This window comes from Lynx canadensis, chromosome A2 (assembly GCF_007474595.2).
Source record: "Lynx canadensis isolate LIC74 chromosome A2, mLynCan4.pri.v2, whole genome shotgun sequence".
Classification (NCBI taxonomy): domain Eukaryota; kingdom Metazoa; phylum Chordata; class Mammalia; order Carnivora; family Felidae; genus Lynx; species Lynx canadensis.
Genome location: NC_044304.2, coordinates 59257953 through 59282429, shown reverse-complemented (window position 1 = coordinate 59282429; position 24477 = coordinate 59257953). Strand labels below are relative to the sequence as shown.

Genomic DNA, 24477 nt, shown 5'->3' with positions numbered 1-24477 from the left:
GCTGCAGAGAAGTGCGGGTAGGAGTCCTGACAGCTGAGGAAGCTTCACAAAACCCCTGCCTTCTCTTCTCCACGTGAGAAGCAACATCACATGCACTCACTACACAGGAAGCGACTGTGGTTAAACCAGGGGCGGGGGCAGGGACGCGGGGACGACCACCACCATCCACGTGGGAAGGCAGTGCAAGCTCTCTGTCGCAGAGACCACAGACCCACGGACATGGGGAGAGCAGAGTGGGCACAGAGGACAGCTACGAAGAATCAGAAGCACCGCCGACAGGCACAAACCCCAGGTCCACGTGCTCTCGTGTCCCGGGGGCCAGGCCGAGCACGAGCAGGGAAGGGGGGGCTGCGTCAAGGGGGTGGGCTGCCCTGGAGCCTGTGGTGGGCCACCTGCCTGTGAACGCGGCCCATCCTGCAGCCTCACCTCCGTCAGCAATTGCTTCCTCCAGCACAGACGTGGCCAGCTCATCCGTGACCGCCAGGTCCTGGGGGTCCCCTGACGTGCATACCCAGCGGAAAGGCCCGAATCCCTGGGAGAATATGTCTCTGCGAGGACAAAATGCAGTCTGGCTGCACCCTCCATGGACCGAGGAGGGGAGGTCTATCTACAGTGCTCCAGAACTGAGAGGGGTGTGTTGGGGACGTGGTATGTGGGCCCGTGGAGTGAAGTCAGGGCTTCAGCATCCAGAACTGTTGCTGGACGCCCCTAAGCCGCTAACTGCACAGCAAGTTTCAGAGGCCAGCCCCCCAGGTCCCCTCCCCCGCTCAACCCCACCTTCTCCCCTCAGTGCCACCCCACCCCGGTTCTCTGTCCCTCCTCTTAGACCAGCACCGTCTCTTGCTGCAGAAGCTGGGACACAGGCAGAAATTCCTTTCTAGTGCGACTACTACAAAGACAACCTGAAAATCAGTGAACTAAAAGCAAGTAGTTGGGAGAAAGAGTTTAACTGTGGGGACTTGGCCAAGTTTGCCTTGGGTGAACTGACCTTCCTAGGTGGCCTCCAGGCAGAGGGATGGAGAGGCCTGGGCCCCGCCTGGCTCCTGCACTCACCCAGCCCCCTGGGCCCACCGTCCTCTCTGGACAGCCCCCCCACCCCCACGCCGCTGCCCCCTGCTGCAGCCTGGCAGTGCAGCCCCCTGGGTCTCTGCCTCCTCACCCACGATGAATCCAAGAAGGAGACCATGGCCTTCCTCCTCTCCCTTCCTCTCTGGTCCTATCTTGTGCACAAATGGGCTGGCAAGCTTCCCATCCCTGTCCCTGTGTTGCTTAAGCCCAAATTCCTTCATGTGGCCTGGTGGCCTCCACCGTCAGCCCGATCTCTCTCTGGTTACCTCCTCCTTCTCCCTACTTGGGGACTTTTCCAACCTGAATGTCTAGGACCCAGATGCCGCAGGTGACCCCATCACTCACCCCATGATGTGCTGGACGTACGAGGGGTAGCGGAATTCTGTCTTGTTGGCGCCTTTCTTCTCCACGTCAGCTCCTGCGGGCACAGAACCCGCCCAGAATCACTTGGAGGGTCTGAGGGTTGGCGGGCCCTGCCCCGAGGTGAGGACTTATACCACTACCCGGATGGTGAGTTAAACAAAGACGCCAGTTTTGATAGGGAAGACTCCCTGGGTCTCATTTTACGACGAAGAAGGGAGACAGCAAGTGCTGCCATTGGTGTGGGGCCGGGTGGGGGCATACACATGTTTGTGCCCACATTACCGACATGACACGCCAGAATCTTCGAACTCCAGGAGGGGAGCTGGCACCAGAAAAAGGGCTGGGGGTGGGGGGGGGGTGACTTTCCACCATGTCTCTCTCTTTTTTTTTTTTTTTACATTTATATGTTATCAAGAGACAGAGAGACAGGGCATGAGCAGGGGAGGGGGAGAGAGAGAGGGAGACACAGAATCCGAAGAAGGCTCCAGGCTCCGAGCTGTCAGCACAGAGCCCGACGCGGGACTCGAACTCATGGGCTGTGAGATCATGATGTGAGCTGAAGTCGGACACTTAACCAACTGGGCCACCCAGACGCCCTGGTACTTTGTGTTCTTAAGGCACATGGATAAACTGAAGCCCAGAGAGGCCAAGGACCTGGAAAGACCAGCTTCCAGAAGGTCCAGGCAGGGGCACAGTGAAACCTGCAGGCCGTGGCCCCCACCTCTCCAGGGCACCTGCCAGGCTACTCCTGGCTGGTGAGAAGGGAGTATTCCCAAGGGCCAAAATCTTGGCCCCTCCAAGCTTGGGAGGCTGGGGGCCCCTCATGTGACCTTCATTTTCTCTCACCTGCTCTCTGGGCCTCCAACAGGAAGGCATTGCCATAGTCCCAAAAGAAGAAGTTCTCCTTGGCCAGTCGGTTGATGGCTGAGACTTGCCTCCTCAGGCTGCAACAGGCCAGCAGTTAGTGATCAGCCGTACCCACCAGCAACGCCCTGAAAGCAGGCCCTCTGTGCCTCACCGCTGTCACCCCCGGCTCCATCCCGTGGAGCTCAGCCAGCTCTGCTTACTTCCATCTCATCTGACAGATGAGGAGACAGTTCAGACAGATTCAAGGTCTTGCCTAAGGCCGCACAGCTGGCCCCTGGGGGACCAGGCAGAGGCCAGAGTCCCCAGTCTAAAAGCTCCTGCTGGCTGTGTGTGCCCCCTGGGCCCTGGGAACTCATCACCTTTCCTGGACCAGGCTCTTGAATGCAGCCGGGTCGGAGGCCATGAGGCTCTGCGCCTCTGCAAAGCCCAGCTGCACAGGGTAGTAACCGCCATTGAACGGGTTGTGGCAGGACGTCTGGTCTGACCCCAGGTCCACCAAGAGCTCCCCCGTCGTGTCCAACTCGTGGACCAGCCGCTCCCTGGGAAAGACGTGAGGAGATCAATGCCTGGGGCAGGGGAAGGCACCGTCTGGGGCCTGAGTTCGAGGCCCAGCCAGCAGGGGATTGCCCTTCTCTCTTGAAAGAACTTCTGCTGGAAGGCGGCCTGCCATGAGTTCAGGCCAGGATCTGGGCCTCGGAAGCTGGGAGCAGAGACTCAGGCAGAGCACATTGGAAGCTTCGTGTCTGGGGAGCCTGGCCACCATCAGTACCTTGTCTGGAGGGGGAAGTTCACCCAGGGTCCCCAAGGCTGCCAAATCCCATCCCCCACTTACCAAAGATCTACTACATTGCCATGGTAACCAAGGCTGAGCACCTCCTTCCTTTTCCTTGCTTCCCTAGAAGGGGACAAGAGCAGAGCAGATGGTCCATTGCACCTGCCCCACCAGTACCAAGCTGGTAAGAATGCAGAAGGTCACTGAAGGCACTGTGTGCCAGCATAGGGCCTGAGGCACAGGGACCTCCGAAGGGTGTCCACTGAGGACCCAGAACCGTGAGGGAAACAGAGACGTGAATGCCCCATCAGGGAAAACTGAGAACCGAGATGACAGCAGTGATGAGCCAACTCGAGGCAATTCACAGAATCAGGACCCTTGCCGTTAGGGCTCTGATTGGGATTGTTCTAGAACTCGGTCTGTGTCTTCCCCGGAAGTATGACCAGACGGGCTGCTTAGGGCATTTTGCTGAACTGACGGGAACTGATTTTGTGGTGAGTGTGTGAGTGTGCACGTGGATGAGTGCATGCACGTGTGTGCCAGCGTGTGCGTGCGTCCGGGATGCTAAGCAGCATTCACAGGCATAGGAGGCAGATCAGGCCAGACCCATCTGTGTCCCACCAGCAGTCTGGAATGTCTCCTGTATTTAATGGAAGCTCATCTGAGAGTTTTACACAGCGGTTGCCATGGGGCCAAACTAGCATTTTCAAGAGATCAGTGTCAAGCAGTATCCGATCCTAGTAATGGGAGTATTTCTCAATTTGGTATGTACTTGGACGTTTTCCTCCAAGCCCCCTTTGAAGCCCCCTGGGTGACTGATCGTGGTGGGGCTGGAGAGCCGCTGTGTGGTGCGTCCTCCCTGCACAGAGCTCAGGTCTCCAAAGTGTGTCGGTTGAGAGCAAGCTTCAAAAACGGCATCAGATCAGCAGCCCCCAGGGCAGTCCTTCCCCCATTCCCGCAGTTTAGCCATCAAACCGGAGGGCAGTGTTGCCGACACCCCCCTCAAGCAACCAGACCACAAGTGCGGAGGGAGATCGGCTTACCCCGAACCTGGTGGAGTCACACCGAGGAACGGTTCCATCTTTCAAAGTTTCATTTCCCCCCAACAGATGAGGCGAGCACCTAATACGTGCCAGGCTCCGGGCTGGGCACTCAGGCCACAACAGTGAGAAATACAAGGCACAGCCTTCGCTCAGCCCGTGGCTGAGTATCAGGCATTTAACAGGCCCACATACAGCAGCCCAGCCTCCGGATCCCTTCCTGTGGCCTCCCCAGGCCCGGGTCAGGCGCCATACCTGAGTCTTTCAATGCAGTGGTCCAAGCTGTCGGTCACTTCCATCAGCCATCCTTGCTGGTGGCGTTTCATGAGGGCGGCTTTATCCACCTGGGACCACGAGACACAGGGCCATCCAGTCAGTCACCGGGCATGTCAGCCTCCACCAGGAGGAGGCCATCCCCCGAGTAGATCGCCCATGGCAGCACAGGTGCCACGAGCTGTTTTCCCGTAGTTACTCCCCCTCCTGCATTCCTTGTCAACAGAACCTGGATTTTCAGGGCGACACTGTGGCCCCACTCCCAGCTAACTACAACTACTCTTTCCACTGTCTCCAGCGTCCCTTTTAGGGAAGAACTTCCATTCGATCCAAAACTGACCAGTGAGGTAAAAGAACGAGTTTCTGAGGTATCATCTTCCTGCTAAAATCGAGTCAGTCACAGGTGGCACCTTCCCCCTTCCTCCTTTCTGCCTTCAATGTAGATGCGATGGCTGGGGTGGGGGCAGCCATTTTGAACGCACGAGGGAAACCCAAGAGAATCTAGCGATGTTGGCCCTGACATCGCGGAGCTGCTGAAACAATGCCAGCACTGCGGGCTGCATGAGAGAAACAAAACCTTATTTGTGCAAGCGGCTGTAGTTTGATTTTACTATTGGCACCCAGGTGGGCTCCTAAGAAATATAAGAGTGTATGACACAGGCTTAGTACCAACTGAGTATAAATCACAAAGGTGGGTGCCTCTCTCTTTTTAGGATTGCTTATTTGCCATCTGGGAATTTTATTACAAATATGTACTGCTCTCTCTGTGGCAAACACTTAAAAAATACATGCTGTATTTAAAACAATTTTTTAATGTTTTTATTTATTTTTTGAGAGAGAGAGACAGAGCACAAGCAGGGGAGGGGCAGAGAGAGAGAGGGAAACACAGAATCCAAAAGCAGGCTCCAGCCTCTAAGCTGTCAGTGATATGGGGCTCAAATCCACGAACTGTAAGATCATGACCTGAGCCAAAGTTGGACACTTAACCGACTGAGCCACCCAGGTGCCCCGTATTGTTTTTAAGTTTATTTATTTATTTTGAGAGAGAGAGTGTGCGTGCAGAAAGGACAGAGAGAGGGAAAGAGAGAGAGAGAATCCCAAGCAGGCTCCCTGTGGTCAGCACAGAACCCGATGTGGGGCTCAAACTCATGGAGTGTGAGATCATGACCTGAGCCGAAACCAAGGGTCAGATGGTTAACCGACTGAGCCACCCAGGCGCCCCTGTGGCAAACATGTTTTGAAGACACAGGGGGAAGTAGGTGAGGATGAGGGATGAGGATGAGACGAGGGGAAGTCAAAGCTTTTTAAAAACGTAGGCTATTTTTCTGCAGATTCCAGGGGATGAGCTAACGTTAGTTGCTCTAACTTATTTTCTATATAGGGGCCAAGGGCAGCCCCTCCCCACAAATGTGCCACGTTGGCATATTGATTATTTTAAATAAAAGTTGCTTAAGGGACCCCGTGTACAAGGACACTCAGGCCTTCCTCTGTCCCCTTGGAAGCAGGAAATATATCTCCCATGAGAAAGGTACCCCCGACCCAACCAAGGCTTGTCTTAAAGCTCCTCGCCTCCTCTCCCTGGCTCCCTTCCTCTCCTTGGCTCTACCAAAGAAAGCTGTAAGAACCACTGGCCAAAGGCTGCGTGCACACACCTCTACTGACGTCTGTTGCCCTCACCTGACTGTGACCTGTTCGAGCTGGGGGAGGCTATGTTCGTCTCCAGGGATAAGGGGAGCGGTGCCCACAGAAGGTCAGTTTCCCGGGGCGGGGGGGATCAGCAGGCATTGACCGTGGGGGAAGATGGGCACTTTGAAGGCAGGAGGCATAGGCTGCCATGGGAACCCACCCTGGGAGGCTTGGAGGACTGGTGGGGGGGTGCAGGAGAAGAGAGGGCTGTGAGCGGGAGCGGCTCTAGACTGAGGGAGGACGCAGGTGGGCAGAGTGCCTGCTGGGCTCACCTCTGCTATCACGCCGATGCACCCCACGATGACCGCGGCTTTGGCCTGAGCGCCACTCATTCCGCCCAGCCCAGAGGTGACAAAGACCTTCCCAGCCAGGTCCTTGACCCCCAGGTACCGTCGCCCGGCATTCAACACGGTGAGCTGCGGGGAGAAGAGGAGGAGTTCACTCTCCACTCCAGCACGTCCGCCTCCCACCCCCGGCAGCCAGGCGTGGCCCCTGTTTCTCACCACTGTGCCATGGACGATGCCTTGGGGACCGATGTAGCAGTAGCTGCCTGCTGTCATCTGGCCGTACCTGACCACAGAGAAGGCAAGCTCAGGGCTGAGCTCGGTGCCAGGCACAGCTTTAAAAGGCACATGCTTTAAAATTCATTTTCGATTACCCCAAAATGCATTCCTACGTTTTCCTTTAAAAAAAAGAAACCATTATAAAGAAAGCTACAGTCCCCCAATTCTGGTCCCCTCTGGCCTCCGGGACCTTTTATACATAGATTTTGATCTGTTAAACACTGTAATATAAGTGGCAAAGTCACTGTGGGGGCCATTTGGCCATAACGACGGAGGCGGAAGGTGATCCGGCACTTTCACTTTCTGCACTCACGCCCGTGTGAAGACAGGCCCGCCACTGTTTGCGGCAACTTTGTTTGCGGTGGCCAAGCCCTGGAAGAGCTGGAGCACCCAGCATGGAGGAGCGAGAAACAAACGGCAGCGTAAGAACACAGCAGAACGCTTCACGGCAAAGAAACAGACCAAAGTCTTCCTGTGCCACGTGGCTCAGTGAAGAAGCCAGATGTGAAAGAACCCATTCTGTGGGATTCTGTTGGTATGACATTCAATGACCTCCAGTGGGGGGGTCTACCTGCTGGAAGGAGGGCACGGAGCTGCGGGAGGCAGGGGTGATGCCTTCAGAAAAGGGCGCTCACAGAGCGGCACGCTTCATTCAGGTTTGTGGGCTATGCCATCACCGAATGGCATTGGGGTCACTGTTTGCAGGTGGGGTTATTGTCGTCATTAGTATTCGTATTATTTACATCAACGGCCTCATCTTGTAGGTATTGGTATTGCTTGTGCAGCTGGGCCCCTCACCTGCGGGGGCCTTTCCACATCAGCACACACGGGTCCTGCTGATGGCTACTCATGGTTCCACACTGTGTGTATCAGAAACCACAGAATGTTCCCCTGCCCCCTCTGATCTCGTTACGCGAATCACACTGCAGTGAGTGACCTCCTGTCTGCCTCGCTGGCCCGGGGAAGAAACCAGGAAGGGGTAGGGCTCAGTCATCAGGTGCAAGTATATAAAATAGTACCAGACATTGTCAAATTCCAAAGTGACTGTCACCAGCAATGCATGAGGGTGCCTCTGTCTATCCCTTGATAATTATCAAACACTTGAATATTTTTGGCAGTGCATTTTTCTGGGTTTTTTTTTTTCTGTTGCCTTAATTTTACTCTTCCCTGGGGACCCCTGAGGTAAGCGATGCTCCAAGGTTTACTGCCGCTTGCTTTTGTCCTTGGTCCATTTCAACTCCCTGTCTCTTTTCTATTGGGTTCCTGTCGCCCAGCAACTCTCCCCAGCCCCTCCTCTCTTCTAGATCCTATTCTTGCAGGTGTGAGTCTGAATGCCAAGTCTATCCTATAATTTAGATAAGGTACTGGACCACGTGGAACCTCTTCATCTTCTTCCAAAAAAGGGGGAGGCATTATCCTTACCGTGGAAGGTTGTATGACTATTATACAATATAAAAAATGGTTCTAATATAATAGACATCCACCCAGGGAGATGAGTGAAACCATCAGAACCCCCCACAAGGCTGCATGGACCCCCTAACCTCTGCCTTGGGGACCCATATCCACTCAAGCAGAGGGCCCACGGCTCCCTTTGTACCACATACTAAGGGTGTCCTCTTGATTGTTTTGTGAATTCTCACGGATCTCTTTGAGGCAGGAGCTATGAACAGACAGGACCCAAGTTCCAAGGTTATACAGGGATACACTGCCGAGCTGCGAGCTGACTTCAAATCCTTCTAATTCAGTCCTTTGTGCTCAAGTTACCCACTACATGCTGCTCCCAAAATAACTCTAGGAGGTAAAATTGTGGGATCAAGTTTCCTGCACTTGGAACTTTGACCCCAGTCGCTAGGTATAGTCCTACCGGCCACCCCCAGCCTTGCTAGACCCGCCCACAACCTGCGACCACCTGTTTTCCCACATCCACCCTGGTACCGACTGTTATCTGTAACTTCATTGTGTCAGCCTGACAGCTTGGCTAAGTTAAAGGTTTAAACCCCCGCCTGTGTGGGTGATTTGCAGCCATTTCAGTCAATTGCCCACAGCACCCGGGTCAATCCTCAGGTGCAGCAGACCAGGTCTGACTCTGCAGTGCTACTCTCTTTAAACCTCCGTCCTGAATCTATAAAACAGAAGCACGCCACCTTGTCCAATGTCACACTTAGGAGGCAGCAGGTCCAGGATGCAGACCCTGTCCCTCTGACGCTGCGGCTGCTTCCACTGGTGAAGAAGAGGCCATCAGGCCTCGCAGTAAATAGTAGTAACAGTAGCTACTTAGGACCAACCAAAAAAGTAATAGGGTTTCTGAACCTCGGTTTCTTCCTCCACAAATTGGGCCAATAAGGGTGCCTAGGTCAGAAGCTTGTACAGAGAACCAAACACCATGGTATCTATAAAGCTCACCAGGACACCTGACACCTGGTAGTGATGATTATGATGATTACATTGTAAAATCTTAGCCTGAGGCTTAATTGGCTCCCAATACTACAGACCTGATCACCCCTCGTCCCTGGCAAGAGTCCTTGACCCCTTGAACTCAGGACTCACTCCTGAACTCAGGAAATGCCTAGAGGCTCCTGCCTGTCAATTTCTTTTAGAAACTAACTAAGGAAAGGCTGAAACAGGAAAAGGAACATTTGAGAACAATATAAGCCCTGCCACAGATGAATCAGAAAGTGCCTGACAGTTACCTCAGCTTCATTATAATATTAAAACCACCTTCTGAATATTCATCCTGAGCCCTCATAAAAGAATCCTGCTTAGCCTGTTGAGAGAGTGGCTTTGGACATGATTCCCCATGACCTCCTTATTCTGATGATTAAAGTGACCTTGTGAGGCACCTCCACCTGGTGTGGTCTTTGTGTACAGCTCCCGGGTAGAGCAGACCCACTTTGGGCCAGGTAGCAAAGAGCAACACACCCAGAGATCCGTAAAAATGTACGGATCAGGACATTCACTGTAGCGTTCTTTATAAGCCCAAAGAACCTGAAACAACCCAAATCAGGTGGCAAGGGGGCTAAATAAATCATGGTACAATTGAACACTGCAGGTAAAACAAGAGTGCATTAGACCCACGTTTCCTGAAATGGAACAGTCTCCAGCTATACTGTCCAGGGTGGAAAGGCTGGTGCAGATGGCATCCATAATGGTCTACCTGACTCTGTATGTGCATGAGAAATGTTTGGAAAGACACAATGTGAAATAGGGAGTCTAGGGTGGGAGAGGGGTTTCCTTTTCGCCATACCTCTTTTTAAAATAATGTTCCGGGGGTGGGGGGAATGTTTGCAATTCAGAGCACGCATTGCATTAATTTTATGACAAATGAAACGGTTGTGCTCTGTATTTTGGGGTTTGGGTTGCACAGGTGCACACATTTGTTACACTCATCAAATGGTGCACTGGGATATGCGCCTTTCATGTAAATTTCACTTCCGAAGAAAAAAGCCCTGTAAACAAATACTGAATTTCTAGCGGTTGTATCTGCTGCTTGCTTTGAGGCTGTCAAAAACCAAGTTGGACAGATGGATGCATGGAGAGAAACAAGACTTACATTGTAACTCCCATAGCAAAGAGCTTCTCATACTCTGTCCGGGAGGAGTAGTTGGGAATGACCTGGAAAAGAGGAATGGGAGCCAAAGGCTGGGGGTGGGAGGACAGAGCCCTCCGAAACAATGAGGAGGCAGGTGTTGGGGGCACCTGGCTCTCCTGCTGCCCCCAGGCAGGCACTGTGCCCGGCTGCCTCAGGACCCACCATCCCGTTGGTGATGACCAGCCTGGGGGCCCCGGGGCTGCTTGGGAAGAGGCCCAGAGGGTGTCCGCTATACATGACCAGGGTCTGCTCCTCTGTCATCTGTGACAGGTAGGACATCGTCAGCCAGAACTGCGGGGGAGAGCAAAGCACGGAAGGCTCTGTAAGTGGAGGGCCAACACTGAGCCCCAAGTCACCACCCAGGCCCAGAGAGCTCCCACAGCCCCAGCAGTCCTGCCAGTGCCCTGTCCCTTCAGGCCCTCATTACTCTCCAGCGGCTCCTGGTGCCTCGAATAATGCCACACATGCCCTGAGGGCCTTTAGTACCCCCAGAATGCCCAGTGTCAGCATCTCAGGCATCAGGGAGGCAGAGACCTGAGTCCCGAGCCTTAGATTGTTAGATCCTACTAGGCCAGAAGATGTGGGGGAGGGGAAAGGCCATACAGTCCAGCGTACCTGAGCCCAGTTGCTGAACACCTGCCCATTTCCTCCATAGGTCACGAGCTCCTGGGGAAACTGGAGAAGACATGGTGTCATCTGAGATGGGGATCTGGGAAGGGAGGGCCCCCACCTCTGTGCTGTGCCCAATGGCTGTTGGCCCTTGAAGAAGGAGTGTTAAGGGCAGGGGGAGAAGGCAGAAAGGGCGAGGCCCAGACACAGTGACCTCTGCAGGAACACTGGCCCCCCCATGACCTTGTAAGAGCTCAGCATGACGTGAGAGTCAGAGCTGGATCTGGGATCGCTTTGGGAAGTTAGCCCAGGGTCAGTGTCAGGGGTCTGTCTGTGACCAGGTTCTGGGGTCAAGGCCAGGGCTGAGGAAGCTGTCACCTCTGGGTAGAATATTCAAATTCTAGGATCATATTGCCCTCAAGTATAATACTTAGAGACTCACCCCTGCAAAGGTTACCCTTTATCAGATATGGGTATCTGATGTACAGACTGGCTCTCAAGGACCCCCATGACAGATGCATGTGGCCAGACTTGCATCATCCACACAACAGTGTGGCTATTGAGCACTGGAACCATGGCTCATTTGACATGCCCTAAGTGTAAGATTCACCCCCAATTTCAAAGACTTAGTAGGGAAAAAGGTTGTAAAATGTCTCAGTGATTTTTATGTTCCATGTTAAAATGATAACATTTCTGATACATTGGGATGGACAAAATACAGGAGTAAATCTGTTCATTATTATTTGTTTGCTTTTTCATGTGGCTTTTAGAAAGTTTTGTTTTGTTTTTTTTTAAGAAAGTTTAAAATGCCATGTGTGTCCATCATGCCAACGTTGATATCTGGAGGTTCATGCTGTACTCTAGTTACAGACGATGTAGCCACCGGGGGGAGCCGGGAGAAGGGTCTATGGTCCCCTCTGCACTATCTTTACAACTTCCTACAAATCGATCGTTATTTCTAAATAAAAAGCTTAAAAGCATTACATGTATGTCTTGAGTTACATTTCTATTGGGCAGTGCTGGCCCCTGCCTCAGTTTCCCCCAGCTGTTACCTGGGCTACAGCAGGGTCCAGGTTGTTCATGATCATGTGCATGATGGCTGCAGCGGCCCTCGTCCGGCAGGGGTACTGCTCGATTGGGTAGGCCCTGCAAGGGGAGTCCAGCCACCAGGTGTGACGAGGGGAGGGCACGAGGCTTCCGGCCTGCTGAAGCCTAGGCCCTCCCTGGCCATAGCACAGCATCCGGCCACAGAGGTGTGCACAGCAAGACCTGGTATCCTGCAGAAGCCTCCTGGGAGCTGCCAGCAGAAGGCGGTTCCAGACCACCTAGGCCGGCCCACTCTGGTGCTCACGTTGTGTTTTACACCCCTGCCCTTCCAAGGATGACAAGTTAGGCCCCTACCGCACCCGGGCCACCCCTCCCTCCCCCTTGGCGGGCTCCAACTGGGAGAAGATGGATTTCAAAATAAAGCTGAAGTCTGCTTTCCAGAAGCATCTCCTCCAGGTGGAGTTTATTATCCATCCCTTCTTTCCTTCATGTCACCAGTGCTCCTGGCATCAATTCTAGAGCAGATGCCAGGCCAACAGGCCCCAACAGGAATGAGGGGACGTGGTGCCTACTTGATGGGGAGAATGACATCCCCTGGGGGTGGTTCCAGACAGGTCTGGACCTCTGGCACATTCAGGAACAAAGGTGCTTGGAGCGTGAGCCCTGGGCGAGGGCAGCAGCATCTGGGAAATGTGAGAAGGGCAGATCCTTCTGGCCCCCCTGCTCCCAAACTGCTGAATCCACAGTGTGGGGTGAGGCCCAGCCATCTACATTTTCACAAGGCCTCCAGTGCCATGCACAGCTCAGCCTGAACCTAAGCTATCTCCTTACTTCCTGGCGGGACAAGACATGAGGTTTAGAAAGGGATTTTGTACACAATTTGGCTCCAGAATTGCACAGGATTGACTGCCCAGGATGGTAGGCCAAAGAGACCTCTCTGGAAAGGATTCCCTTATCGTCTGGCCGGGCTGGGGGGCCTGCGGCTAGCTCCAGGCTACAGACCCCCACAGGTGACAACACAGCCATCATGCCCTCTCCATGTGAGGGGCATTGACTCAGCACGCCACAACTCAGCACGCCTCCTGGTGTGGACAGCCTGCACTTCCGCCTGCTGACCCCTGAATCGGCCCCTCCCTGGGAGCTTCTGGGCCCCCTTTGGAGCTGCACCTACCAGCGCTCACCTCATTTTAATGTCGGGGCAGAACCGGTACATGTAGATATGCCCGTACAGTCGCAGCTCCTGGGCAAACTCAGGGGCCAGCAGCTCCTGGACGTCCGGGGGGAAGTAGCGCAGGGCATTCCTCAGTGCGAGCTGGGGAGTGGGGGGAAGAGGGGTGAGGGGCAGCAGGGGGGCAGAGGATCTCCAGGCCAAGGATCACGAGGCTTCCATGATGGGCCATCCTCCTTCCCTACTCAGAAATCCATGGCCCCATCCAGAGACCACCTAGTTCTCACTCCAGGCCCATCTACAAGGTCGCCTCTTGCAAGAAGGCTTCCCAGATTGCTCTCCCCCTTCACATAGGCAAACGTCTAGGCCCTCCCCCGTCTTGCTCACTGGAAACCAGACTGCTTGATCCCAGTCAAGGACCAGAGGGTGGCCTTCCCTGAGGCTTGCACCTACACTGGGAGATGCAGACTCAAGGGCAGGAAAGAGATGTCCCAGGAGCTCACAGGCACCTTGTGCAAATGCAGAGAAGCAACCCTCCACCAGCGCCCACCTTGGCAAGCCGCGTCAGACAGCGCACCCTGCACATTTTCCTCCAAATTCAGGCAGGCCTGGGGCAGGCCAGGAGAAAGAAGAAACCTTCATAGGGCTTCTCAGGCAGCCCAACTCCCAAGCCCCCCAACACTCCTCCACACATCCCTAATGTTCCTGGTCCTGCCGCAGGGCCTTGGCACTTACCTCTCTGCCACCCTGCCTTCTCTTGGAGGGTCTCTCTCTTTACTCAGGCCTCAATCCAAATGCCCCCCTCCACAGAGGCCTGCCTTGACCCCCCCCCCTTGACTCCTAGCCTTTCTCCCCACCTCTGTTTCCTTCCCAAGCTTTTCACTGCTGGGTGTTCTACTGGTTGTTTGTTTCACTGCTTACAATCTGTCTTACTAAGCACAAGGAGAGCCAGAGTTCTAGCAGACCCCTTCATAGCTCCCTTCCTTCCAACACCCGGACTGGAGCCTGGAGGCAGGCAAAGCTGGAGAGGCGACCAAGGGTATCTGGGTGGAGGTTGAGGCCATTTATGCAACCGGCTGACCCTGGGGAGCAAACTGTTTTGGGGATGGGGAGCTTAGGAGCTGAGAATGGTGAATTTATTCCCTCATTCATTCAGTGCATGCCTACTGAGGGGGAGAGGTGGTCTGATAACCTGAAGACAGGTGGGCTTTGGACACAGGGAGGCAGGAGGTGATGGGAGAAGGCCAAGGCCCAGGACTGGGGACACCAGCTTTGGGCAGGGGTAGAAGTTCCCCCAGGGAGATGGTGCTGGAAGTCCAGCCAGGAGCACGGGTTCCTGCCGGCCAAGGGCAGAGGGCTAGGAGGAGGGCGGCCTGTCCGAGGCACCCAGCGGTCCGACACTGTGTGGGCTAAGACACACCCCAGGACTGAGTGACAAGGATGTCACTGGGGCCTTAGCAGCGGGGCAGGGTGGGAGGAGAGAAAGGAGAGGGGTAATCCGGGAAGGAGCAGATGGCAAGAGAGGCAATGAAGAAAACCCCAGCTCAGGGTGTTACAGAAACTTGGGAAGGTCTGCAGACCCATTCCCTCATTTAATTTTCATGTGGAACAAAAGCCCGTCATCCCTTCTCCCTTAGAAAAAAGCTGATGAGAAATATGAGTTTCTCCCTCAAGAACAGTGGCCAGGAATACCCTGCAGCAGGAGGGTGTCGAAGTCCAGCTGACGTGGGGGTCACCCACAGGATCTGGTGTGGCCTCTGCTCTGCGTTCCTCACCAGTTCCCAGGTGCCACGCTGCTGGCCCGGGGACCCCACTTTGGGAGCCGCTACAGGACAGCCAGGAGGATAAATGATCCACAGCGACATGCAGTAGCCGGGTTGGCTCTCCCGACCCGCTGTTGAGTGAAAGAAGCCCACACCTAAGGGACATACTGCCAGCTCTGTTGAGAGGCTGTTCAGGGGCAGGTGTGGCCGAGCCACGTGTTAGAGGTCAGGCCAGCAGTTCTCCTTCAAGGCTGGGGTCTCTTCCCCGCTCCCCGCACCTGTGACAGACACATCTGTGCACACGTGGTTTCCGTGGCTTTCTGTGCATGTTGTACCTCAACACAAAGACCGTTGTTGTTTTCTAGCTGGTGTATAGCTTCTAACAAGAGCTTGCAAGTGAAACTGAACATTTAAAGAAAAGTTTTGAAAGCAATATATCACACACACACAATCCACACAATATATATTACACGCACACACACACAATCTACACAAGACTTGACCTTACTACCCAACTCCTAATATATTCTATCCTGTTCTAGCTTGTTTTATTTTGCTTTCTGATGAATGCTACTTGCAACCCCCTAACCAGATTTCACAACCTGCTAAGAGGTGGCAAGCAGTGGTCGGAAAAAAACTGTCTTCACTGTTTCCCCAGCAGGGCTGGCTTCACTACTGGGCCTAAACCTGGTGTTCTTACTAAGGACCTGGATTCGACCTTGTCAAATGCTTTTGCAACCTTGTTCAGCTAATCACATAACTCAAAACATACAACAGAGGTTCCTGTCAAAATCAATGGTTCTTAAATTGTGTCAGTTGATAGAAATGACTAGACCATTTTGCTTTTCTTCCTTCCTTCCTTCCTTCCTTCCTTCCTTCCTTCCTTCCTTCCTTCCTTCCTTCCTTTTTCTTTCTTCCTTTCTCTCTTTTTTTTGAAGTTTTTATTTACTTAAGTAATCTCTCTACCCAACATGGGGCTCTAACTCACCACCTGGAGATCAAGAGTCACACACTTCTCTGACTGAGCCAGCCAGGTGCCCTTTGGCCATTTTTCAAAATGTCTTTAAAGGCTGTAAGAAATTCAGTCTGTTCTGAAGGAAGAATGCATGTGTGCCATAAACATAACGGGGATTCTGGCAAGGTCCGTAGCCTAAATGCAGCACAGAAGCTCTGTGTGCTGTATTTCCCCTTGTATAAAATTTCCATTTTGTGACCATTGAATTTTTCTTTATCCCTGAAATTCACTTACTTAGTCTAGACCTTTTTTTCTTTATTATTTTTTTATTTTTTAATTTATTTTATTTTATTTTTTTAATTTTTATTTACTCTATCCCAGAGTGCAAGTGGGAGACAGGGGCAGAGGGGGGAAAGGGAGGGAATCTTTTTTTTTTTTTTTAATGATTATTTATTTTGAGAAAGAGTACATGTGTATGAGAGCAGGAGAGGAGCAGAGGGGGCGGAGAGAGAGAATCTCAAGCAGGCTCCATGCTGTCAGCACAGAGCCCCACACAGGGCTTGATCCCATGAGCCCTGAGATCGTAACCTGAGCTAAAATCAAGAGTTAGACACTTAACCAACTGAGCCACCCAGGCACCCCAGTCTAGACATGTCTTAATGTCAACTATTCTATATCAAGTTTTCATTTTTTTTCTGGGATAAACGATATCCTTTTATCTACAATTTCATGTTTTTAGTTAGTTCAGGAACATTGTCTTCTATTATATTTTCGCTCAATAACTTTATCCCCTGTGTCTAGAGTTACCTAACAGTCAGGCAGTAAATGCTTCTTCAGTGAAAAAATCTACAAAGTAGCAGCTCTGTTTGCTGACCTGGGTCACTCTTCTGAGTCTCTGGTTGGGAGTTCTCAGAAACTTCATGTCTGCCCAAGGTCCGCCAGAGGTCTGAGGTAGGCCTATGGTGGGCCCGGGGGCCCCCACGGAACCTCAGAACCTCAGCAGAGGAGGCTCAGCGAGGAAAGGGTGGGTGCAGTGATGAGGTTGGGAGCCCCCATGATAAGCATGGGGACAGCAGCCAGAGTTGAGTCTACCCTTGGCCCTGCCTCCCACTACCCGTGTGAACTTGGGCCGGTCACCCCTGCCTCAGTTTCCTCATCTCTTGGCATGGCCTACTCAGCTGGGTAGTTGGAAGGATTGGATGAGCAAATGTACATTGTGTAGCATACAGCGCCTCTACTCACCCACTCTTTTGAAGATCCCTAAACCGGAACCTAAGGAGTATTTCTTGCTTCCTCCCTGCCCTGGCTTTGTAGCTTCCTTGTTTGCAGGGCTTCAGTTTATTGTAAGATGCCACAGCACCCACAGGGAGCACGAGTAGGCACCCTACTTGGCAACTCACACCCTGGGTGGTCAGCTGGCATGCTAATCACAGGATGCTCCCAGAAACACTTCACCTCTCCATATCTCAATCTACACCGGAGGGACTGCTATGCAGCATATAGAATGTCAGACATGGATTTTCACTGGTCAAATTATGGCCCATTAATCATATAATGCATGTTCCAAGTGGGCTCTTATTGGTGAAATCAGATGTATTCAAGACACATAAATTGGAAAGAATATTCCAGACCACCCCCGTTGCCTTAATAGGCCTAAAAATCTAACAAGCTCAGTTAGGGCCAAAGGATTGATTCATAAAATGTTCCAGGGTCAGTCAGCAGGTTGGAGAAGTCTGGGTGCTTGACAGTGTGGCGGGCAGAATAACGACCCCCAAACACATCTGCCTCCTATTCCCCAGAACCTGTGAATTTGTTTAATTACAAGGCAAGAGAGACTGCAGATGTGATTAAGGTAAGGGTCTGGTGTGGAAGATTATCCTGCATCATCCAGGTCAGCCCTATGTATCTGCCAGAGTCCTCGTAAGAGGGAGGCAGGAGGGTCTGAGTCAGAGAGAGAGAGAGACCTGAATTTGCTATGCATCTGGCTTTGAAGACAGAGGACGAGGCCACAAACCAAAAACTGCAGGCAGCCTCTAGAAGCTAGAAAAGGCAAGGAAAGAGATCCACACCTCCTCAACCCCCAGAGCCTCCAGAGGGAACGCAGCCTCACTGCATATATTTTTTAACTTGACCCTTGTACAATGCATTTACTGCTGCTGAAAATATATTACACGTATGCATAAACTAGGCTGATCTGATACGTAATATTTGCGTCCAAAGAAATGAGAATCACGAGACTCAGTAAGACAGCAACCGAGCAAGCCTGATTTCCATATTCTTGCATTTGCGCTAATGTTTCTTGCTCGTTGCCCAAGGAAACCCATTTCAGCTTTCTGACACCCACCGTTGTAAGACAATAAATTTGTGCTGTTTTAAAGCCACTCCGTGTGTGGAGATTTATTACAGCAGCCCTGGGGAAATAATGGACAGGGACAGGATCCTGTCTTGGGGACAGTGTTACTTCTGCCCTGAGCAAACCTTTTCTGCGTTGGTGGCTGATCAGCTAAAAGGATGCCAGCCTGCGACTTTGTTTATAGCTCACGGAACGGGTGTGTGTGTGTGTGTGTGTGTGTGTGTGTGTGAGAGAGAGAGAGAGAGAGAGAGAGAGAGAGAGAGAGAGAGTTTGGCTCAGGCCTTACTTCCATTCTAACCTGGCAGTGTGCTGGTGGGGCAAAACCCACCTACCTGAAAGTCGTTGGCTGTCACTACGTCTACCAAAAATGATGGCCATGACTGATTTGGTGCAGCCTTGTTTGAATCACCCCTGTCCTTGCACTCACTCTTGCTCAGGCTTCATTAGGTCTGCTCTGGCCTGAACTGGAGCCAACCAGACCAACTAGGAGGGTCCAAACTGAGGCTCAGACTGTTCCTAGCTGGGGATGGGGTGGCCTCTGCATAGGCTGCTGCTACGGTGACCCAGCTCTTCCTACCTCAGTCTACACCAGAAGGTTGGCTACATCACACGTGCACGCTTCACCCCTCTGACCTTCGGTCTCTTCTTCTGTAAAAAGAGCACACTGATAGCACAGGGCTGTCTTGGGGACTCACTGAATCAACACGCTCGGCACAAGGTCTGGCACACAGAGGTGCCGTGTGAGTGACAACTGTCAAAACGATCATGTCCCATACTCATGGCCCTCCATGCTGCCAGCTCTTTCTTCTACTTGGGTCTCTGCCCACCCTGCCCTTCTAGATAATCTGTCGAAAGCTTTTATACTCTCTTTATAACTATATATATGTATATATAGTTAATGAGCAGGTTTATGCTCCTACTCAGACACCCTCAGGGTCTCCCCATGACTCAATCAATAAAGTCAACACTGTTTTTGGCTTTCAGGGTCCTCTATAACTTGGCTGGGCCTGACTCTCCAAGCTCCACAGCCAGCTCGAGCCTACACAGGGCCTCCTCCACCCCTGGTATACTTTGGCCAGGCCCATCTCTGCATTGTCACTCACTGCCTCCCCTTGTCTACAAATGGCCTTCCTTCTTGGACTGAGTCCAAGAACCTTGCCTATGTTGCCAAGACTGCCTCCTCCAAGAAGCCCTCCTAGGTTTCTCCTGCCTACTGAACTCTTGTAGGATTTGGTGGAGGCGCTTAACAACATACCAGTTCATTCAGCAACCCAGTACTGGTGTCACTGAAGATCCAGAAATGAACCCAACAGAGCCCCACTCTTAAGGAGTTCAAGATAGTGTGTTATTAGTGATGGGGACACAGACACACTGGGGTGGTCTCCAGGTCTGGTATCTGATGTCCGGAACAGTCCTTGTGGGTGGGGCAGGGTTTGGGGAACAGGTCATTGAGAGTAACTGCGTACAGGGTCAGGGGGTAGCTGAAGACATTTCGGGTACAGCAACCGCTCCTGTTAGATGATGAAAATTCCTGCACTGTAGAAGTCGTCTTGTGTTTGTGCTGAAAACGCATTGCCTAAAATGTGACAGCCAGACTGCCTATGTTTAAACAGAGAAATCTACTGAAAGAAGAGCAGAGAGTGAAGCACACCAAATAATGGAATACTACCCACCAGTTAAAAGGACGGGTAACTCTAAACTCGCCAGGAATGAACGTCCAAAAAAACTGATGTGTATAGATTGCAACCACTTACATGCTTAAGAAGGACACACACGCATATCGTATGTACATAAAACACATGTGGAAGGATATGCAAAAAAAAAAAAAAATGCCCGGGGCGCCTGGGTGGCTCATTCGGTTAAGTGTCTGACTTCGGCTCAGGTCATGATCTTACCCTTCGTGAGTTCGAGCCCTGCGTCAGGCTCTGTGCTGACAGCTCGGAGCCCAGAGCCTGCTTCAGATTCTGTGTCTCCCTCTCTCTCTCTCTCTCTCTGCCCCTCCCCCACTCACGCTCTGTCTCTCAAAAATAAACATAATTTTTTGTCAATGGCCTATCAGGAGAAGTAGGGAACTTACACTTTTATAAGACTTGAGCTCCTCATCTTATACAATTACCTGGAAAGTTTATGTCAAAAATCAAAGAGACACATTTAAATCTAAATAAAAAGAATGGAAAGCAAGCTGAAGGAAAAGCAGAAAGCGAGCTGCTGGCAGATTTGGAGGTTGCTGGGTTTGGACTGCCTGGGAGAAACCGCTTGTGTTTCTCCTCTGAGGCGAGTGTTCGCACACAGGACGCTCTGTGACTGGTTTGGGGGGTTCCCCTCCCCCGACCAATTCTCCACACCAGCTGGGTGGCCCGAGCGTCATTCTGTTCTGACACCATCTGCCTGAGTCAGCTGAGACCCCGAAGGTTAACGGCTGAGTCCAACAAGACTGCCCCTCCCACCTCAGATGCCATCACACACCCCCAGGCTTTCACCTGTACTGGGGACCAACCCGCTAAGTACCGGGGTTCCCACCACTTCCCTCCTTGGGTTCAGTAATTTGCTGAGCAGCTCGCAGAACTCAGAGAAACGTGTCTACTGGTTTATTATACAATAAAGCATATGATCAAGGGTCCGGATGAAAAACCAGATGAAGGTACACAAGGCAAGATGTGGGGTGGGCCCAGCACCTCAATGTGTCCCACAACCCAGCTCTCGGAACACTGCAGTTATGGGATTTTTATAGAGGTTTCAGCACATAAGCATGATGGATGATTAACTCAATTTCCAGCCGTTCTCCCCTCTCTAGGGAATGGGGGGGGAGAGGCGAAAGTTCCAAGCTTCTTATCTTGGAACAGTCTTTCTGGTGACCAGCCCCTATCTAGAGTGGCTTCCTTAGAACAAAAGAATTTCCCTATCACCCAGGAAATTCCAAGGAATTTAAGAGCTCTTTGTCAGGAGCTGGGGAAGGAAGGGAGGGTCAGGGCAGAGGTCAACATCCGTCCTTCTTACTATCTCACAACCTAAGGCTGGCTGACCCTGGCACCCTGAGGGAAGATGTAGTGGCTTTCAACAGCCCCAACTCCCAGACCTGCAAGCAAACGGCGACCTACACAGGGCAAGGTTGAGGTGGCCCAGCTCCTCAGCTCCCGAGTGCCCCCCCTCCCAGCACAGGACACCATCACGCAGCCATAAAGGTGTCACCTGAGATGGGCAGGTGACAGGGCCCTCCATGCCCTCACGGTCAAAGATTGAGCCCTTGGCGCCCAGCAGGGAGGTGACCCAAGGGGAGGAAGCTTGAATGACTATTTTGACGTAGTTAAGCTGGGCCAGATAAGCACCATAGAAGAGGAGGAGGAGCCAGGCCCTCCTCTGCCCCTGCACCGGAGCTGTCCAGTCCCACCCCAGCGCCCCCCAGCACCCTCCAGTGGCCTGGCCCCACACTTCCCCTGTGCCTGCACTGTCCAGTGGTGCCCCAGCTCCGCCCAGCGTCCCCCAGGGCCCCCCTCGCAACACCCCTTACCCCCAGCACCCTTCCCCCACCCTTCTCCTGCCCTAGCTCTGCCGGGTCCGCCCCAGCGCCCCCCCAGCGCCCCATCCGTGCTTTGTGAGCTGCCTCCGCGGAAAGTTTAGGGGGCAGCCACTGAAGGGCGGCAGTCTTCACTTAGGGTGGGGTTGTGTGATTCCTTTTTTAATGTTAGTGCCTATTTGTATTTTTTTTACTTTCCCCTGCACTGTTCCTGAATTTCTCAAGTAATGCTGAGTAAAGAAAAAGGAGGATACTTTATATCATTGTGCCACCTTTTTTATTTCCTCTGGTCTCCTCCACTGCTCCGTGGTGTCATTTTCATCCCCAGTTTACGAGGGAGACAAGTGCGCTCCTAGACGGTCGGAGCTGCCCGGGGTGCAGGCTCGAGCGCCCCCAGTCCTGGGCTGGCTCCAGGCTCTCCAGGCTGTGGGTGATGGTCAGGGACACCTCGGCAATGCTTTCAGCAGCACCATCCCGCCCCCGCTAGGGTTCTAGCCTTGCTGGCTGCACACTCACTACAAGACTGGGGGGAGGGACAAAGAAGCGAAAACAAGAGCTGACCTGCTACGTTGTAGAACTTCAAAGTCATGTGCGTGTCAGGGGTGGAAGGGTACACTTTGGGGGCGCTTGGATGGCCCAGTTGGTTGAGCAACCAACCTCTGCTTAGGTCATGATCTCACAGTTTGGTGAGTTCAAGCCCGGCGTCCGGCTCTGTGCTGACAGCTCCGAGCCTGGAGCCTGCTTGGGATTCTGTGTCTTCCTCTCTCTCTGCTCCCCTCTCCACTCACCCTCTGTCTCTCACTCTCTCAAAAATACATTAAGAACATTTTAAGAAGTAAAAAAGAAAGAAGGCTACACTTTGTTTACACCAGCCTCACTCCTCTGACTGGAAGCAGCCACAACTCCAATGCCTCCTGGCTGGGGGACCTTGAGCCTCAGGATCCCCATCTGCAAATGGGTACCCTAATCTTGCACCCAAGGATGAACGTTGGGGAGAGAATGAACTACAGTAGGCGTGAAGAGTGCAGAGCAAACACATTGGACCCCCCTGTCCCACGAACACCCCCTCTGGGCGCTCTTGGACACCCCTCTGGGCTCTCCTGGACACCCGCTCGGGGAGGCTTGGCGGTGAGGGGTGGGAGGCTGAGTTGAGAAGCTGCAGCTCCTGCAGAGAAGCAGGAACAGAAAATGCCCACCCGGACCACCTCAAGGACACCCAGAGGGCAAAGGGCCCAGCAGGAATGGCACCCAACTTCTTACCTGCTCCTCTGCAGGGCTAAGGCCGGGGGTCCTGACGGGTGCGTGGGGCACCCCAGCCCAGCGTCCCCGGTTTTCCGGGAGGGGCCGCAGTGGCAGGCCAGAGCATAGCACCTGGAGGCTGGACATGTTTGGCTGAGACTGAGACGGAGGCCAGCTCTGTGGGGAGGCCAGGGAGAGACTGGGCAGTCATGGCCCAACTGGGCGGGGACCTCCTGCTCCAGGCCACCTCCTCCAGCCCCTCATTGGGCCCAGGGCCTGCAGAGGGAGCCATGTGTGGGTCATTGGGTCATTGGCCCCTCGCCTGGCTGCCTGCAGTGTTGACCCGAGGTGGGGCTGGTGTTCTGGGTAGAGGCAGGCTTCACGCAGGGGAGATTGCTACGTATTGGTTTGTTTGTCCTGTTAGCGAAGTGTTGGCCTTGAGGGGTTGTGTTTCCCAGGACGCGGCTTTGGAGGGCTGCTGGGGCTCTAATGCGGGGGTTCGCTTCGGCAGCCTTACACCAGGCAGGCGATGCTGGGATTTGTGTCTTGGTGATGGGGAGCATGTGATACTGAGGCTGGCACAGAACGCGGGGTCTGTGCAGAAAGCAGGCAGTGCGCCTTGTACCCCTCCTCCCTGCCACTCGTGCAGGGGGCACGGCAGAAGCCCACCCAGCAGCAGCTGTACCCTCCTCAACTCTCACATGCTGCTTCATCCCCTTCCCGGAGCTCTCTGTAAAGGGCCCACATGGAGATGCTTCTCATCCTCGATTCCATTAACAACTTAGCAAAGAAGTGCTCCTTATTAGCCTTATGCTACAGATGGGGAAACTGAGGCCCAGGTGGCACTCACACAGCCAGGAGGCGACGGCAATAGAATCCTGGTGGTCCTAGGAAAGCAACCCATCTGGGCGTGAACCCAGCTCAGCTCCTGACCAGCCCTGTGGCCTTGGGCCCTGTCCCAATCTACGCAAGTGGGTGGTAATTAATCACTGGGCTGTAGGAGGCACGAATGGGTTGTGTAAGCACCCAGTGCAGTACCTGCGCGGGGCAAGGTGAAAGGAACAACAAACATCTTCCTAGTGCTCACGCTTCTGAACACATCACATGACCCAGTTCCCTTTGTCCCCTCATCGGTCCTGTGGAGTTCACTGTCCCATTTTACAGGTGTGAAAACTGAGGTCGAGAGAGGTGGTGGGAACTGGGTTAGTCACACGGTGAGTCACCGGAGGTGCTAGGATCTGAGCCCTCAGAACCCAGAGCTCTGGCTCTAGCCTCCCTCCCAGTCACTCTTGCAGGCCCCCTGCCACAGTGACGGTGCTGTTCCTGGGGTCCACGGCATCTCGCTCCTCCGAAAGAAGAGCGAGAAGAAACTCGCTCAGCTTTGCTTTTTGTCATTTATCCATTCACTTGATCTTTCAAACATGACTGAGCACCTTCCTAGTCAGGCACTATTCTAGGCCCTGGGAACGAACATCCTCGCTACAGACACTGCCCCCTACCCAGCTGTGCCTGCAGTGTGTCTAGGCATGTCTGGCCTTGACTGTCAATGGCCGGCACCTGCATCTCTCTGTTCCAGGGCTGTTGCTGGTGAACCAGCACCTGCTCTCC

General features: G+C 53.1%; 1 protein-coding gene across 4 annotated transcripts in view; it reads right to left on the bottom strand.

The window, feature by feature from the left end:
• Window positions 1-23073, bottom strand: part of UROC1 (urocanate hydratase 1) — a 40482-nt gene extending 17409 nt beyond the window's left edge. For 3 of the 4 annotated variants that reach the window (XR_003967062.1, XR_003967061.1, XM_030307560.1), the window contains exons 1-14: window positions 22891-23073; window positions 13059-13189; window positions 11883-11976; window positions 10837-10896; window positions 10384-10512; window positions 10183-10244; window positions 6573-6639; window positions 6342-6485; window positions 4366-4454; window positions 3131-3193; window positions 2658-2837; window positions 2278-2375; window positions 1414-1486; window positions 427-548 (exon numbers count right to left, since the gene is read on the bottom strand). Coding sequence is in view for 2 of the 4 variants with exons in the window: in XM_030307560.1 (XP_030163420.1) it covers window positions 427-548; window positions 1414-1486; window positions 2278-2375; window positions 2658-2837; window positions 3131-3193; window positions 4366-4454; window positions 6342-6485; window positions 6573-6639; window positions 10183-10244; window positions 10384-10512; window positions 10837-10896; window positions 11883-11976; window positions 13059-13189; window positions 22891-23016 (1438 nt within the window). In the remaining 2 variants the exon portion in view is untranslated. The remainder of the gene's footprint in view (window positions 1-426; window positions 549-1413; window positions 1487-2277; window positions 2376-2657; window positions 2838-3130; window positions 3194-4365; window positions 4455-6341; window positions 6486-6572; window positions 6640-10182; window positions 10245-10383; window positions 10513-10836; window positions 10897-11882; window positions 11977-13058; window positions 13190-22890) is intronic. The other variant, XM_030307559.1, reaches the window with a different exon arrangement.
• Between the last annotated feature and the right edge of the window lie 1404 nt (window positions 23074-24477).